Source organism: Acomys minous (assembly GCF_964271855.1).
Source record: "Acomys minous genome assembly, chromosome: 11".
Classification (NCBI taxonomy): Eukaryota; Metazoa; Chordata; class Mammalia; order Rodentia; family Muridae; genus Acomys; species Acomys minous.
The window spans coordinates 32,716,875-32,732,498 of NC_140492.1; the positions used below are offsets into that span (position 1 = coordinate 32,716,875).

The 15,624-nt window shown below is 37.0% G+C and overlaps 2 protein-coding genes across 3 annotated transcripts in view; one reads left to right on the forward strand and one right to left on the reverse strand.

Annotated features, from left to right (window-relative positions):
• The window catches only part of ARL13B (ARF like GTPase 13B), a 60,697-nt gene that overhangs the window by 20,567 nt on the left and 24,506 nt on the right, over positions 1-15,624 (forward strand). The gene's annotated exons all lie outside the window — the stretch shown is intronic.
• Positions 3,667-15,468, reverse strand: STX19 (syntaxin 19). The gene is made up of 2 exons (XM_084802366.1): positions 14,995-15,468; positions 3,667-5,166 (listed from the first exon to the last, which is right to left on the reverse strand). Exon 2 carries the CDS (start codon positions 5,151-5,153, stop codon positions 4,272-4,274), a length of 882 nt encoding a protein of 293 aa, XP_084658492.1. The 5' UTR covers positions 5,154-5,166; positions 14,995-15,468; the 3' UTR covers positions 3,667-4,271.

Consider the following 15,624-nt stretch of genomic DNA (forward strand, 5'->3'; position numbering starts at 1 on the left):
TTACCTGTCAGTTACATTATTATGCTGCTTTTGGTAGAGATTAAAGAATTGAGGCTATGTTATGAGCAAACTTACTGATTTGTTTTAGAATATCTTTAGTCCCCACCCCCAGATGGAGCCCTTAGGCATGCTAGGCAGATGCTCTGCCACTGAGCTGCAACCTCAGCCCTGTTCAAAATAAGGTTCTGTCAAGTAGCCTAGGTTGACCTTGAACCCTTGATCTTTTTACATCAGCAGCATTGTGAGTTATGCACCACTACCCTGAGTTTCCTCTCTTAATAATTTATGTTTTGTCATTTTCCTTTTTTTTTTTTAGTCTTTTTTTCTTTTCTTTTTCTGTTTTGTTTTGTTTTATTTAAGACAGAGTCTCATATAGCTCAGGCTGTTTTTGAAGTTGTTATGTGGCAAAGGATGACCTTAAATTTCAGATCCATCATCTCTACCTGGCACTACAGGTGTGAACCACCTTGGCATAAGGCCAACCCCCAGCCTTATACAAACAAGGCAGGCACTCTGCCAGCTAACTGAGCTCCCTCCCCCACTACTGTTCTGTTCTCTGTCCTGTCCTTTCTGAAAGTTACTTAAATGGCTCCTTCTCTAATGACACTTTAATTTCTCATTATGAACTTTCATATTTCTTTATTGCACATGTGATCCAGCTTTATTATCCCAGTCATACATGCTGCGTTTTGCCCTTAAGCCAGAAAATATCTAAAGGACATTGAGAAAGGAAGTTTGTGTTTGTAGCAGTTGTGCACAATGAACGCCAGATGGTGCTGTAATGTGAGATAGAGCAGAGCAAAAGTCCATCAGCTCCTGCTGCTCCTCTGAGGAAGTAACTATTGCCCTCATTCTTGTAATTATCACTAAGGTATAAAACACACCAAGCCATCATATCTACAGTAAAAAAATGTAAGAGCAGTTTCTTCTTTGTGCCTTTTTATAGCAGATGAAGGTTTTTAAAACAGACCATTTGAAGCTTTGATTATAAAATTAAAACTTTATTGGCTCATTTATTGGTAAAACCTATGCTTTTAAACTTTTAAGGGTTTGATTAAAGAGGTTACGTCAACTGTAGAACTGAATCACACTGTTATTAAATCCAGAGCAAAATATTAATAGAAATATATATGGAAGGTGTACTTTGTTGAGCCCTACAGACTAAAGTAGTCTTTGAAAATGTTTAACAGAAACCCATTTGTTCTAAAGTAAAAATAAAATATTAATCACTATTATTTATCAATGGAGGAATACATGTATTTTTAACCAAATAGTTATTTATTTTCTTTAGTTTTCTTTTCTGTATCTATACATCTACGCATCTGTTAGCTTAGCAAATATGAGTATTTACTTCACTTTGCATTAGTGGTACAAGTCACTGTTTGGTTGCTTATAAACTAAACTGAACTGGAAGGGTCATTACATAACCTCCTATGTTGAAATTTTCATGAGCCCTAGTTCATAGCAATGTCCTAAGAAGATCGATGCGGTTTGTAGACCTCTTTCTTGTGTAATCTTTGAGAGTTAATAAATCACCTTTTTGAAGTCTGGTTGAGTTGTCTAATACTTTTATCCAGAATAACTCTGGAGCCATTGGTTAAAATTCCTTGTCAGCATAATATGAGCTGTAGTTGTGTTAGTCCAGTTTAGCGATTGGAGTAGTGACATGGGTCCTTCCTGCATTAGAAACCCCTGGTTCGAGTAGCCAGCCATTTCTTAGACAAGGATGTGATTGCCTTGCTTGATTCCATCCACTGAGTTCTCCACTCTCAGAAGTTAAGAAGCCATTGGCGTGAGCTTTGTCTTGCTGCCGTATAGCCCTTTAGCTGCCCTCTTTCTTTACTTACACTGTGGACTTGCACTCATAGCCTTCTTCACCCATGTCACCCTCTTCTGTCCCTATCACACTCTTAAAACCTTACAAGAACAAAGATTGGACAGTGCTGCTGAGCATCATCATGTTGCCACGAATCTCCTGTATCACTGTTTTCATTCTAGACCTTAGTATTTTGAGATTAAGATCTTTAGAATCAGACAGACCTCAAGAAGGTCTCTTCTCTTCCCCTTTCTTCCTTCACCATCCCCCTTTTCTCCTCTCCATTATTTCCCTTCTTATTCTTCTTTCCTTTGTATCCTTGAGCAAAGATCTCACCCTGTAGCCCAGGCTGACGTTGAACTCCCAGGAATCTTCTAGCACAAAATGGGGATTACAGGTGTGCAATCATGATAGCCCAGAAAGTTACTGATTCTTTCTGAACCTTTTTGGCTCTACTTATAAATGAGGATTTGATTTTTTATTTTATTTTTTGTTTTTCTACACAGGGTTTCTCTGTGTAGCCCTGGCTATTCTGGACTCACTCTGTAGACCAGACTGGCCTAGAATACACAGAGATCCGCCTGCCTCTGCCTCCTAAGTGCTGGGATTAAAAGCATGCGCCATCAGCCCGGCTATAAATGAGGATTTGAATGCCTGTGTTAGCATGTGAATTCAGATGAAATCATGGCATGCACAGTTCCTGTTATTCTGTAAATGGATTTGAGTATTATAACTCACGATGTAGTGTTTCAATGTGCCAAATAAATTCAAACCACTTAAACCAGTTTAGTGGTTTTAACATGTATCCAAATGTCCTTAATAGTATTTTTTTTATTTGTTCATTTATTATTTTTGTCTTTGGGTTCCAGAACTAGTATATTTCAACTATTGATCGATAAACTCTTTCAAGAATTAGTTTTCTCTTTCAGATTGTTATATTCTGAAAAGAAAAAATGTTGGTTTTACTTTGTATAAAGTGTGGAAATAAAGGGCCAGGTGTTGTGGTACATGCCTCTAATCCCAGCACTTAGGAGTTAGAGGTAGGCAAATCACTGTGAGTTTGACCCAGCCTGATCTACAAAGTGAGCCCAGGATAGCCAAGAGTACTCAAAGAAATACTGTCTCTAAAAAAACAAAAAACAAAAAATAACAACAACAACAAAACAAAAAAGTGTGGAAATAAATCATACAAAATATTCAACAACTGATAAAAAATATGTTGTGCTTAGGCTAGGATAATACTAAGCAATTGAAGACATAGCCATAAGAAATTATTTATCATAGCTATGATATGGCATGAACCTAGGTGCCCATCAACTCAGAAGCCATGTAGAAGAACAAAATCAAGTCATATGTAAGAAAACAGATAACAAGCCGGGTGTGGTGGCACACGCCTTTAATCCCAGGACTTGAGAGGCAGAGGCAGGCGGATTGCTGTGAGTTCGAGGCCAGCCTGGTCTACAAAGTGAGTCCAGGACAGCCAAGGCTACACAGAGAAACCCTGTCTCGAAAAACCAAAAAAAAAAAAAAAAAAAGGAAATGGATAACAATTGGTGTCACCCGTGTTAAGTGAAATTATCCAGAGAGAGAAAGACAAATATATTTTTTCTCTTGTGTGTACACTCTAGAATATGAAGAGGGGAGGAAACAAACTGAAAGTAGTAAAGCAACTACCAGAGAAAGGTTAGAGAGACACAAGACGGTGGATATGATCAAGCACGAAGTGCACGTGTGGAAATGTCATTGTTGAACCCATTAATATTGATATGATGAAATGAAAATGTGGCAGTGGAACAGAATATTATTCACTGCCTTGCAACAAATGTGTGCTTAATTTTCCCTTTAAAAGCATGATAAAATATTAACAGAATTTTAAAAAGTTTATCTGGGTATAATTGAGTTATACCTGTTAAATAGTACTTAATAGTCTTAGTTTTCATGATAAATAATTTAAGAACAGTTATAACCAAGTATCTGTAGAACTCTTAAATAAAAATTTAAAAGGAACAGTGGAGATAATAGCCATAAGTATCCACTCAGCTGTTGAGTCCATCATCAAATATACTTTTTTATTTTTTTCCGAGTCAGGGTTTCTTTGTGTAACCTTGGTTGGTCTGGACTCTCTTTGTAGACCAGGCTGGCCTGGAATTCAGAGATCTGCCTACCGCTGCCTCCTGAGCGCTGAGATTAAAGGCATCCACCAGTGTGTTTGGCGTAAGATCATTCACGTTGATTTAACCTGTAAATTTTAAGTATATGCTTGTCTTGTGTCACTGGCTTTAGCAGTTCCTGTAATTTTTTTAGTGGGTAAATGTTGAAGGGGAAAATGACCAGTTAGCAATGATAAAATGCCCGTGACTAGATTCATGAAATGAAGACAACCAAATGAAGACTCTGGAGTGTGGCCGCCTTAGCCTTCAACCCTGAGAAAGTTTAAGTTTCTAAAATAGCGTCTTTATTTGGAGCCACAGCATGGGCAGCAGCAACAGCACAGGGCCCTGCAGGGGTTTCTTCTTTTGTATTTTACAGCCAGTCCAAACTTCTCTTTGGTATTGTTAACATAATCTTTTGTGCTGTTGACCATTACCTCAATGCTGTTGATGCTCTCTCCTTGCTCCTCCACCAGAAGAGATACCTGAATGAAAAGGTCCCGGAGATCCTTCACCTGGTTCTCCAGATTCACAAGTTCTTTGTGTCTCTGTTCAATCTCTGAGAGTTGGGCTTTAGTGATGCTGGTTTCTGTAAGTAAGCTTTCGTTAAAAACTTCCCATTTGCCATTTTGAAGCATGTCATTTACTTCTTCTTCGGACACTTCTTTTCCAGCCACTTCGAGCTGACGGACAATAAACGTCTTGCATTTTTCTTGTTTTAAAGCTATCGTGTCATTGTACAGAAACATGGTTTGCTGAAAGTGGCGGAACATTGCAGTGTACTGAGAATTGAGTATCCTTGTGACCACTGATGATGGACCATTTTCCACCTCTGACTTTTTCACTTCTTTGACTAACTCACCCAAGGCTCTGTTTATGTGTTCTGCTTGGATTTTTATCTCCTTTGCAATGGTAGAGTCTCGCTTAAGTAGACTAAACCTTCTCATGGAAGCCACCAGGCTTTTTTGTTGCTGTCCAAATTGTTGAACATCATCAACAAAGCTATTAATATTCTCTTGCAGCTTTTGGATCTCATGTAGGTGTCTCTCAACTACAGGCTCTTTCTCATAAATAACAGCATGCTGGACAAGCACGCCTGGTTCTTCTGCTTCCGCAAACAAGTGGCTGTCCCGAGAGAGTTCCATTTCCTTGGTTTTCTGTTTTAATTCTTGAAGTCGATCTTTCATCTTCCTTTTCCTCCTAAGAAACAAAAATAATGGAATTGAGCAAATAAGTTGCTGATTTTCCCCGTGAGCAGTTGGATGAGAGATAGCTATGTGTCTCTTACCAAAAACGGGAAGTTTTTTAAATTGATTTTTAAATATCAAGGAGTGGTGGCTAAGGCAAGAGAGCAGCAAATTCTAGGCTATCCTAGGCTACATAAGGCATTTGAAGCTAACCTGAACTATATAGTAAGAACTTAGCTAAAAGAGAAAAGAAGGAAAATAAAAAATAAGTTTCTCATAGATATTACCAAAATAGGGAGAGCAATGGAAGATACTTTGAGAGTTATTTTGGATGGTTGCTCCTGCTGAAATCTTATTTAAGTGAGTACAGTAGCTGAGAAAGCAATGGTGAAGACACAGTTGCCCTCTTAAGTTCATCCGTGTCATCATACTGTCTGCAACATAACTTTCTGTTACAAAAGTTTTTTTGGCTGTACTTTCACTTTTAGGATTGACCTTTAACTTCCTAAAATGGTAAATTTATTAAAGACACCTTTCACATTTAATGTAATGTATGATTGTTTAAAATAGACACATTTTTCTTGGATTGGAGATATGGTTCAGCAGTTAGGAATACATGTTACTCTTCTAGGGACCAGGGCTTCTTTGCCAGCACCCACATGGCCGCTCTCCACCGTATGTAACTTGAGTTCCTGGGAGCCTCTTCTCGTCTTTGTGAGGACGTACATGCATTTAGGCAAAACGCTTGTGCACAGAAGAGTCTTTAAAAATATACTTATTTTGCTAAACATGCATAATTCAGTTAAAACAAACATAATGACACAGTAAATTTGATGTTGATGTTAAGTAATATATATAACACGAGGCTTTTGAGTTAGCATATTTTATATAGCCTTGTTTACATATCCATTGCATACATGAAAAATATTGTTGATTTGATTATGTTGGCCTCTCATTCCTGCCAGTTGTTTCCAAGGATCTTAAAACTCCTAGGGCAAAACTATGTAGGAATTTATATTATGGTCCATCTTTAGATACTTGAGAACATGTTTATATATTCTTATCTGAGAGTGCTGATAATATTTACATTTTTACCTAGTGCTCCTAATTGTCCACAGCATCAAATCAAATGGAAACAAGTTACATGTAATTATATATAATAATAAGGTAATGGTACACACATAAATATAATTAAATGGCTCGAAGCTCTTCTTGGTAATAAACCGCAATATTATTTTCTTAACCCTAGAGTTTGGAAAGACACCGAATGCTTTCATAGTTTTGAAACAGCTCATTGATCTCTGTGCATTTTCTTAATATTGAGCAGATAAAGCACTGATAGAATGTGGTACTGGGAGAACCAGTGTTTGGCATATTTATACAGTTTTTAAAAAAAAATCAACAAGTTTGATCATTTCATCTACACATATAGGTATCAGATATATTCATGGTGCTTAGTGTAGAATTACCTTAGTCTCCCGAAGTTGCATTGAGAATCAGAGATTAAAGTAACATCAAGCATATACTAAATATAAAAGTAAAAAAATCCTTAACAGGAAAAGATTTGAAATATCAAGTACTTTAGAAACCATATTAACATCTACTAAACAGCCTTGATGTGATAGCAGTTATCTATGACAAAATATTTTACTTTAATACATGCTTTTAATCAGAGCCACCAGAATAATCAGTACTAATATAATAGGCTAAGAAATATACTTGTGCCACTTAACTTATGATATTCATGGCACATTGAGGGTTGGATGCTTTGTGGTGGAAACTCATAAATTAGGAATTCCCAGAGGAACAAAGGGAGTAAAAATAGAAAGCTGTACAAAGTGAAAAGCCATTGAAATAAGTTTAAGCCATTACCCTGTGAAAGAGAAGATCACTTTTACAATTATTTTCTGTAGTGTGAAAGTCTTGTCTATATAGCATGGTTAAACATAGCATCATTCCAAGCGTCATTGGAGTGGGAATTATATGAGAGGAGTGTTAAAGGGGTTAAGCATGTAGAACTGTCCTGAGATGAACTAGTTTATGAAATTAGAATTAAAGAGATACATAAGATCATCTGTGTCTTCACATATAATCAAGCAAGGCCTCTATAAGGAGATATTTGTGAGTCCTAAATACTGGGAAGCCAGGCAGGTGAAGAGGCCATTGAGTCTAGGCTCTGTATAGGAGATAGAACGCTGAACCAGGAAGACTGATGGATTCATAAAGATTTATTTCCAACTATGTGTATGTGTGTGTGTTTCCGGATGGATAGTCATACATGAATGCAGATGCCTGTGGAGGCCCAAGGCGTGTTAGATGCTCTAGAGCTGGAGTTAAAGGCAGTTGTGAGCCGCCTGATGGAGGTGCTAGGAATGGCATGCAGGTCCTCGGCAAGAAAGGTATACTATTTTAACTGCTAAGCTGTCTCTCCAGCCCATGACTGAGGTAATTGAAGAACAAAATTAATACCCGTGTAGATAGAAATTGAGAAGGAAAATTAATAGAGGGGAAAGAAATCTGGAAGGTGGATAGGAGGCAGATCATTATTGGCGTGTGTGAGAAATAAGGAATGTGAGTTTTACTATAGAAGTAGAAGGCACGAAAGAACAATTGTGGCACTGGGTTGAATTTTGTTTTCAAAAAATTTTTTTACTTGTTGTATATAGACTTGTTTCCCTGTGTAACAGAGTGGTCTATGAGAAAATCAGTAATTAAAAACAGAGATAAACCACATGTTTATCTCTGTTGTTGTTGGGGAATGTTTTTGGAGGTACAAGCAACACGACTTGATGGTTTTACCCCATCAGCCATATCAGGAAAAATTAGTATTGAGATGCTTTCCAAAAAAGGTGTTTGACCATTTATCTTTTTTCCCACCCTCCCCCTGACCCCTGGCTTCTCATCTCTCCTACCTCTGAACTTTGGAATGCTTACAAGGTGAATATTCTTTTATTGTTGTTTTGTTTTTCGAGATAGAGTTGCTCCCTTTGTAAATCTGTCTGCCTCCTCCTCCCAGAGTACTGGGATTACAGATGTGCGCCACCACGCTCAGCTAAAGTGAAGATTCTTATCCACCCTTTCTTCTTTGTTTCTTCCTTACCTCCTTCTTCTTGCTTTATTTCCTTTGTTTGTTGCATAGCATTTCTCTGTGTAGTCTTGGCTGTCCTGGACTTGCTTTGTAGACCAGGTTCAAACTCAGAGAGATCTATCTGCCTCATGTGACATCACTTCCCAGCCCCACCATTATTTTTAGTTTCATGGTACTAAATACTGCTCATTCCATGTCATATCTTCAGTCTCCATTACTCTCACAGCCCTGTCTGCCTGCCCAGCCCCCTGGAGGTGTGTGTGTCTGAAGCAACTGTGCAACATCTCAATGGCTCTGTTGTTCTAGACCAGTCAGGGGCAGCACTCATCTTTCAGTGACTCTGATTGAAAAGCTCCAGAGTCTTTCTTGATTATTTTCTTTTTCAAGATTTCATATCTTAGCTCATTTCCAAACAACAAATAAAATTTATCAGTCTTTCTTCCTTAGTATATTTGGAGCCAGCCACTCTTCCACTCTGGCCCATAGCATCATTATTTCACTTGGATCACTGTCATCCCCTGAGTACTTTCCTGGTTCCTCTTTTGCATTTTCTCACCCTCATCTTTTCTCAACACAGGTTCAGTTAAAATGCTCCTTTTGTATCTCTTAAAGGAAAAGCCAGCACCTAGAAGGAAAGTTTATCTCGGCATACTGCAAATTCTAAACAAGTAACTGGATAGGTTGAGCATGTAGGAAAGACACCATATCACAAAGGATAAAGCCTTTTAACAGAAAAAGCTCTCTCATATGTTATCTATTTGTTTCAATACTTGCTGTGTCATTTTATTACTGAACTCTCGTGTTGCAAGTATCTGTTGTCTACAGGACATTTGAATTGTTTATTTACTTCAACTATTTTTGTAGACAAGCCCTCTCCACACTGATATGATATTGTAATAGCAAATTCAAATTTAAAATATAAATTTTCTAAGCTGGAAAAGGTTTCTTCTTGCCCATTACCTTCTTCATTCAGTTTTCTTTTTTCTTTCTTGTCTTGATTATTTTATTTTTTAATTAATTAAACATTTTTCATATACATTTATATTATTACACACATATACAATAGATTACCTATAGCAAGAAGTACCATGACCCAATCAGGAATTATATAAATATTATATTCTTAGTGTTTTGGCTGTTTGTATTTGATAGCTTTGAAGAAGACATCTTTCCTATCTTGGTGCGTCTAAAATTATGAATATAAATCAGTCTCCCTCACATCTTGTCATTATCAACTTAAAATATCTATCTAGGCCTAATTTATTTGGTTTTTTAATTCCCATGCAAGGAATAATTTTTTTACCATCTGGTACAGGCTGTTGGATTGGAATTACCAAAGTAGTAAGTTTCGCAGACATAGTGAATAACAATAATAAAGTTTGATATTAAATTTAGAAAATTTGTCACAGAGGAATATAAGATTAGATATATTAGATATATAACAGATTAGATATGTTAGGGACATAATTATGGAACTGTGTATTAGGTATATTTTCTAGACATATTTCTTCACCTCTTTCCATAGGTCTCGGAAATAAAACAGAGGGAATGTATCGAATATAATCCAGAATATTATTATTTATGTCCGCTATTTAAATAAAAAATCAGTTTGATCAGTAAAGGTTTTAATACTAGAAGAAACAATTATAACTAAAAGATTTTATATCTCATCTTTTTAGCTTTCCCTTTTTATTTTATAATTAGTAGCACAGTGTTTTGCATATGTGTGTTCCTGTGTGTGGCACAGCCCATGTATGGAGGTCAGAGAACAACTTTTTGAGTTGGGATTTGGTTCTTTGCTTCTACCATGTGGATCACAAGGAATTGAACTCAGGTCATCAGGCTTGGCAGCAGGCACCTTTACCTACTGAGCCATCTCACCAGCACTGGCCATTGGATTTTTAAAGCAGGTCTTGCTATTTTATCCATAATCCTCTAGTGTCTGCTTCTGAAGTGCTGAGGTTACAGATATGCATCACTATACCCAGCAATTTCCTCCTTTTAACTATACTAAACAATTATCATATATAATTATGGATTATAATTAATTATAGCTAATTAGTCAATATAATCCTTAATACAAATTTCAAGAGTCTAAATCCTTAATTCTAAATTTCAAGAGTTACAGTGAAAAGATTATTAGCTTTGTAATAAATTTAACTTGTAATTCCTTGTGAAATTTAAATTACATTTGTAAAAAATTCTACCTAATTATATTTGCCCAACAAGGTACGGCACAGTAATAACTATTTTAAAGCCACGAGTTAAAGCTTGGAATGGTTATTGTTCACATTCCTGTCCATGTGCGTTCACACAGGCTCCATCTTGATTATTTGGAGACCTCAGTTCCACCTTTCTGATTGTCTCTATCTCCATATAGAGAGGTTCAAGCTCTGAACCTCTCACAGGCATTACAACACTAACTATAACTTACTTATTTACTATGTTTACAGTGCTCTGCCTGCATGACAGAAGAGGGCATCAGATCACATTATAGATGGTTGTGATCTACTATGTGGTTGCTGGGAATTGAACTCAGGACCTCTGCAAGAGCAGTCAGTGTTCTTAACTCTTGAGCCATCTCTCCAGCCCCTCTAACATATTTGGATGGGGACACCCTTTCATTTTCAAAAACCTGGAAGCAAATTATTGATGCCATAGAAAAGCTGTTTTCTAAAGTGTAAGTTTTTTGGAGTTTTTGTTATTGTTGTTGTTGTTGTTCTTTTGGTTTTTCGAGACAGGGTTTCTCTGTGTAGCCTTGGCTGTCCTGAGCTCACTTTGTAAACCAGGTTGACCTCGAACTCACAGAGCTCCATCCACTTCTGCCTTCTGAGTGCTGGGACTCTGGCGTGTGCCACCACATCCAGCTGAGTTCATTGGTTTAAGACAGCATCTTTCCTATTCCTATTCTAGCACACTATGTCCTTGTAAAAAACATTTTGGAAGCTTAACTTTATTACCACATCTGGGAAGCCAAAATGTTTCACTTTGACCTCTGTAAAGGACGTTATTTTCCTGTTCTCTGAAGGAATACCGTAACATTTATTTGCTCATTTATATGAGTGGCAGTTCTAACTGGGTAATCTTGACTAACCAGGAACTAGCTATATGGCCAGGCTGGCCTCAAACTCAGAGATCTACCTGCCTCAGCCTCCTGAGTGCGGGGATTAAAGACAGGCGCCATCATGCTCAGCCAGCTTTTATATTTGACTAAAAAGCACTTTAAGGGACTCTTTAAGAATCTATCAGTATGTATTTTCTATTCATTATCCCTGGTACATGAACTAAACAAATGAGGTAAGAACTGAGGAGATCGTTCAGGGAGAACACTTGGTGCACAAGCATGAAGACCTGTGTATCCATAGCACCCACGTAAGAACAAGGTGTGGCTGCATATGCTTCTATCCTAGTGCTGGGGAGGGACTGAAGGCTTCATGGGGTTGGTCAGCTGGACAGCCTGGCCCAAAACTAAAAAAATAAAATCAACCTTTGGTCAGTGAGAGACCTTGTCTCAAGAGAGTAAGGTGGGTTAGGTTATTGTATTCTGAGGGAATGCCCTCAGTGCCCCATTAAGTTACGGATTAATTCTAATGTTGTTCGGTTGTTCCCATGAGAGCCCATGGAATCTGTCCACTGTTGTCCAGGTACTTTAAGTGCAGACCTAGAAGCTGCAGACATCTCTCAGTGGTAGAAAGCTTGCCCAGACATGCACGATACTCTATAGCATTGCAAAAAGACACATAAACATACACATTTATAATTGTGTATAGATAGCTAGGCAGGTAGATAGAAAGATAGAAACAAAGAGAAAGAAAGAATAGATGGGTAGATAGATAGATAATAGATAGATAAATAGGTAGATAGATAGATAGGGAGAGATGGATTGTTACCTCAGTTTTCTGTGATTTTTGTAATTCAATTACATACCTCATTTCCTGCTGTAATCCTGGGCAAATTAAAATAGATATTTTTTTTATGTCTGTACAGAGCATGGTCTGTTTTCCTCAGATCATCTAGGAAATTCAGTTTTCTTTTCTGTAATATCTAAACCCTAAGTCCCAGCCTCAAAGATACTCTTTTTTTCTTCTAGTCCAGCGTAGCTTCGTTTAATTTCTCCTGGTAACTGTGGTGGTTGTGTTCCCCCTTCTTTATTAGAACCTGCCACTTTTTGCTACTTTTACAACTATTGGTATAGTTTCTTTAAGAGAAATTGTCATTATTTTATAATTGTCATTATATAAATATATTTTAAAACTTTTTTTTTCAGAGACAGGGTTTCTCTGTGTAGTCTTGGCTGGCCTGGAGTCACTTTGAGACCAGGCTGGCCTTGAAAAATAATTTTATTTTTAAATAAAGCAAGTTTCTTTAAACATTTTTAAATTTTTTTTACCTATACATTTATATCGTAACACATTATATACAATAAACTATCTATAGCAAGAAGAACCATGACAATCAGGAATTATATAAATGTTACATTCTTTTGGCTATTTGTATTTGACAGTTTTGAAGAAAACATCTTTCCTATCTTAGTGCATCTAAAATTCTGAATGTAAATGTTGATTTTTCTTGTTATTTTTGTTGTGTAAATTGTTTGCTTCTTTTCTTTTTGGCAAGACAGGGTGGCTGTCCTGGGCTTGGCTTGTAGACCAGGCTGGCCTCGAACTTAGTGACCCACCTACCTCTGCCATATAAGAGCTGGGATTAAAAGAGTGCACCACCACTTCCTTAAGTTGATAACACCACAGCCCTAAATTGATAGTTTTAAAATTAAGGTTAATATTCAAGCATTCCTCTATATTTCAAACAGAAAGGAACTCTTTCTAAAATAGCTGTCAGCCTTGATAAAGACACAAGTGATGAGCTTTGCAGTGCTAACATAGTCAGCCTTTTCTTTCAGTAGTTTGTCTATGTAAAACCTCACTTAATGTAAGTAATGACCACACTACTGCATACATATGTGTATGCATTTTCTAGCAGATGGTGTTCATAACTGAAGGCACAACTGTTTCCTGTTTAATTTTACATCCATAAATTAGAATCTAAGCATAGTAGAATTTAAATTTTGAATACAGTTAATGAATGCAAAAACTATGAAACTCATAAGAAATATTGGTTAGGCTAGATGAAATTCCTGGGATTATTATTTCAGGTAGTATTCTTAGTGTGGCAGAAGATAAGATGGTCTGCCAGTAGGTTTAATTTACTACTGTAAGTTTTTAAATTTGCTGTGTGGTTTGAATTTCACCCATTATGTTTACTATGTCTGTGAACTTAAACGTGGTGTTTGAGAAAAGAAAAAGAAAAAAAAAAAGGACAATAGTTGATGCATATGGCAATAATTTGTAATAGTTTTTTGTGAGAAAGAGAAAAATATATGGAGTGACTCAAAGGAAGCTTTCTCTACCCTGTTACAGAGAATGCATATTCCTAGAGACAAACATTAGTATGCATTGCCTAGCGCCTTTAGAAATGCACTATTGGGTGGTTGGTGGTGTATGCCTTTTATTCTAGCATGGGAGCTTGGGGGTGGGGTGGGGCAGAGGGAAGTGGATCTCTGTGAGTTCAAGGCCAGCCTAGTCTACAGAGTGAGTTCCAGGATAGGCTGGGCTACACAATGAAACTCTGTCTTGAAAAAGAAAGGAAGGAAGGAAGAAAGAAAATACACTTTTTTAAAAAGTTCTTACTGTGGTTACTATGTTGATTAGTAAGTACTTCAAGAAATACATTTTATTATTGTGTATAAAGGCAAATTTCAGCATTTCTCCAGTTCAAGGATCTTATTATACATAATCTCTAGGCTTGAATTAGCTGACAGCCTCAGTGATGCATCCCTTCAGTATTCTGCTTTGGAGTCTATGTAGATGTGCTGTCTTGTTGAACTAATTTGTTTCATAAGGTCATTTCTCTTTTAATAGTTTAAAAAAATGTTGGCCTATCTGATTCAGGTGAATTGAATGTATATAAAGAGCTTCATATTAAATTTCATAGTGCATAGCTTTGAAGGAAGACTGTCTGTGTGTTACATGGCCAACTTAATACCTACTTTTAAATTATTTACAAAAGTCATCATTTTGATTTGAATAACTTAATTTCAGATATGGTAACAAATATAACTGAGGAAATACATTTAATTTAAATTGTGCCCATTTAAACATTAAGTTGAACTAGTAGCTTGAAAAAGACTATGTTAAATTCATAATTTAAGAAGTTTCAACATACTGTCTACAACATTAAAATGCTTGATTGCTTTGACATTTTATAGTAGTCCCAACAAAACTATTTTAGAATTTCTTCAAATTAGGTTTACCAGGTCCTGGGGATGAAGAAATTAATATTTTCCTGCCAAATTGGGCCATAAAGTTCTGTTCAAGAGTCCTATCTAAAGTAAGCACAGCATTATTAGTTATTGTCTCTAATGAAAGAAGTGCAGACTTATTTTCATGAGATCCGTTTTCTAGTTTTTCTAAAAGGAGAAGTTGTTTTTATACAATTAGAGTAATGCTTTCATGTAAGGCTGATAACTCCCCCTCAGTCTTAGTTCATCATAGAAAGGATAGGTCAGCTGCTTGCAGCTCTGTTCAAATCTAGACGCAAAAGTAACCTAAGGACCTGCTGAGCCATTCTTTACTGTCACATCACACCTGGATTTCAGTTTCATGATATTTCACTTTAAACAGCACACACACACACACACACACACACACACACACACACACACACACACACATAAATTCAGAATAATTCACTTACCTGGCTGTCTTGTTCTTGTTTTCCCACGCGTGGTGTTAAAGTCCGTAGTCTGAGAGAAAACCCGAGTGCCATGGAGCGTAATGCTTGATCAAATGCTAAGTCACTTCTAAGCCACAGGCTCTCTTTATGGTTCTCACACAGTTAATTGAAAGCCAAACAACGAAGTCAAATAAGTTGGAGATAAAGTTGTACATTTGCTGTTACTATCAAATGAGAAGCACAGATTGCTTACTTCACACTTAACACCCGGAGAATCTGGTTCTACCTGTTCCTTACCTGTTCCTTAGATTAAAGGAAGATCGTTTTCACCGAGGCTCATTGGTGACAGGAAGTCCTTGTTAAATTGTCCACACAGGTAGAGTACATTCTGTGTTCCTGGTCTACACTACCTGCAGAGTGCCTTACTTCTGAAAAATGCTGCTCTAGCTAGACAAAGGCCTCTTGGCAGATATCAGAACCTGAAAGTACAGGATGAAGTAGGCATAAGTAGGAATGGAATGAAGCCTTGTGTGCAGATGTGTAGGGTCTGTTTATCACCGAATTCTCTTCTGTTTGGAAATCCCATAGGGGTTTACTCACAAAATTATAAAAATTTAGAAGAGTGACAGCAAGAGAGGACTTTTGTCTTTG

What these genes read in the sequence shown, in the direction of transcription:
- STX19 (XM_084802366.1), bottom strand. Translation starts at nt 5,153, where the DNA reads ATGAAAGATCGACTTCAAGAATTAAAACAGAAAACCAAGGAAATGGAA.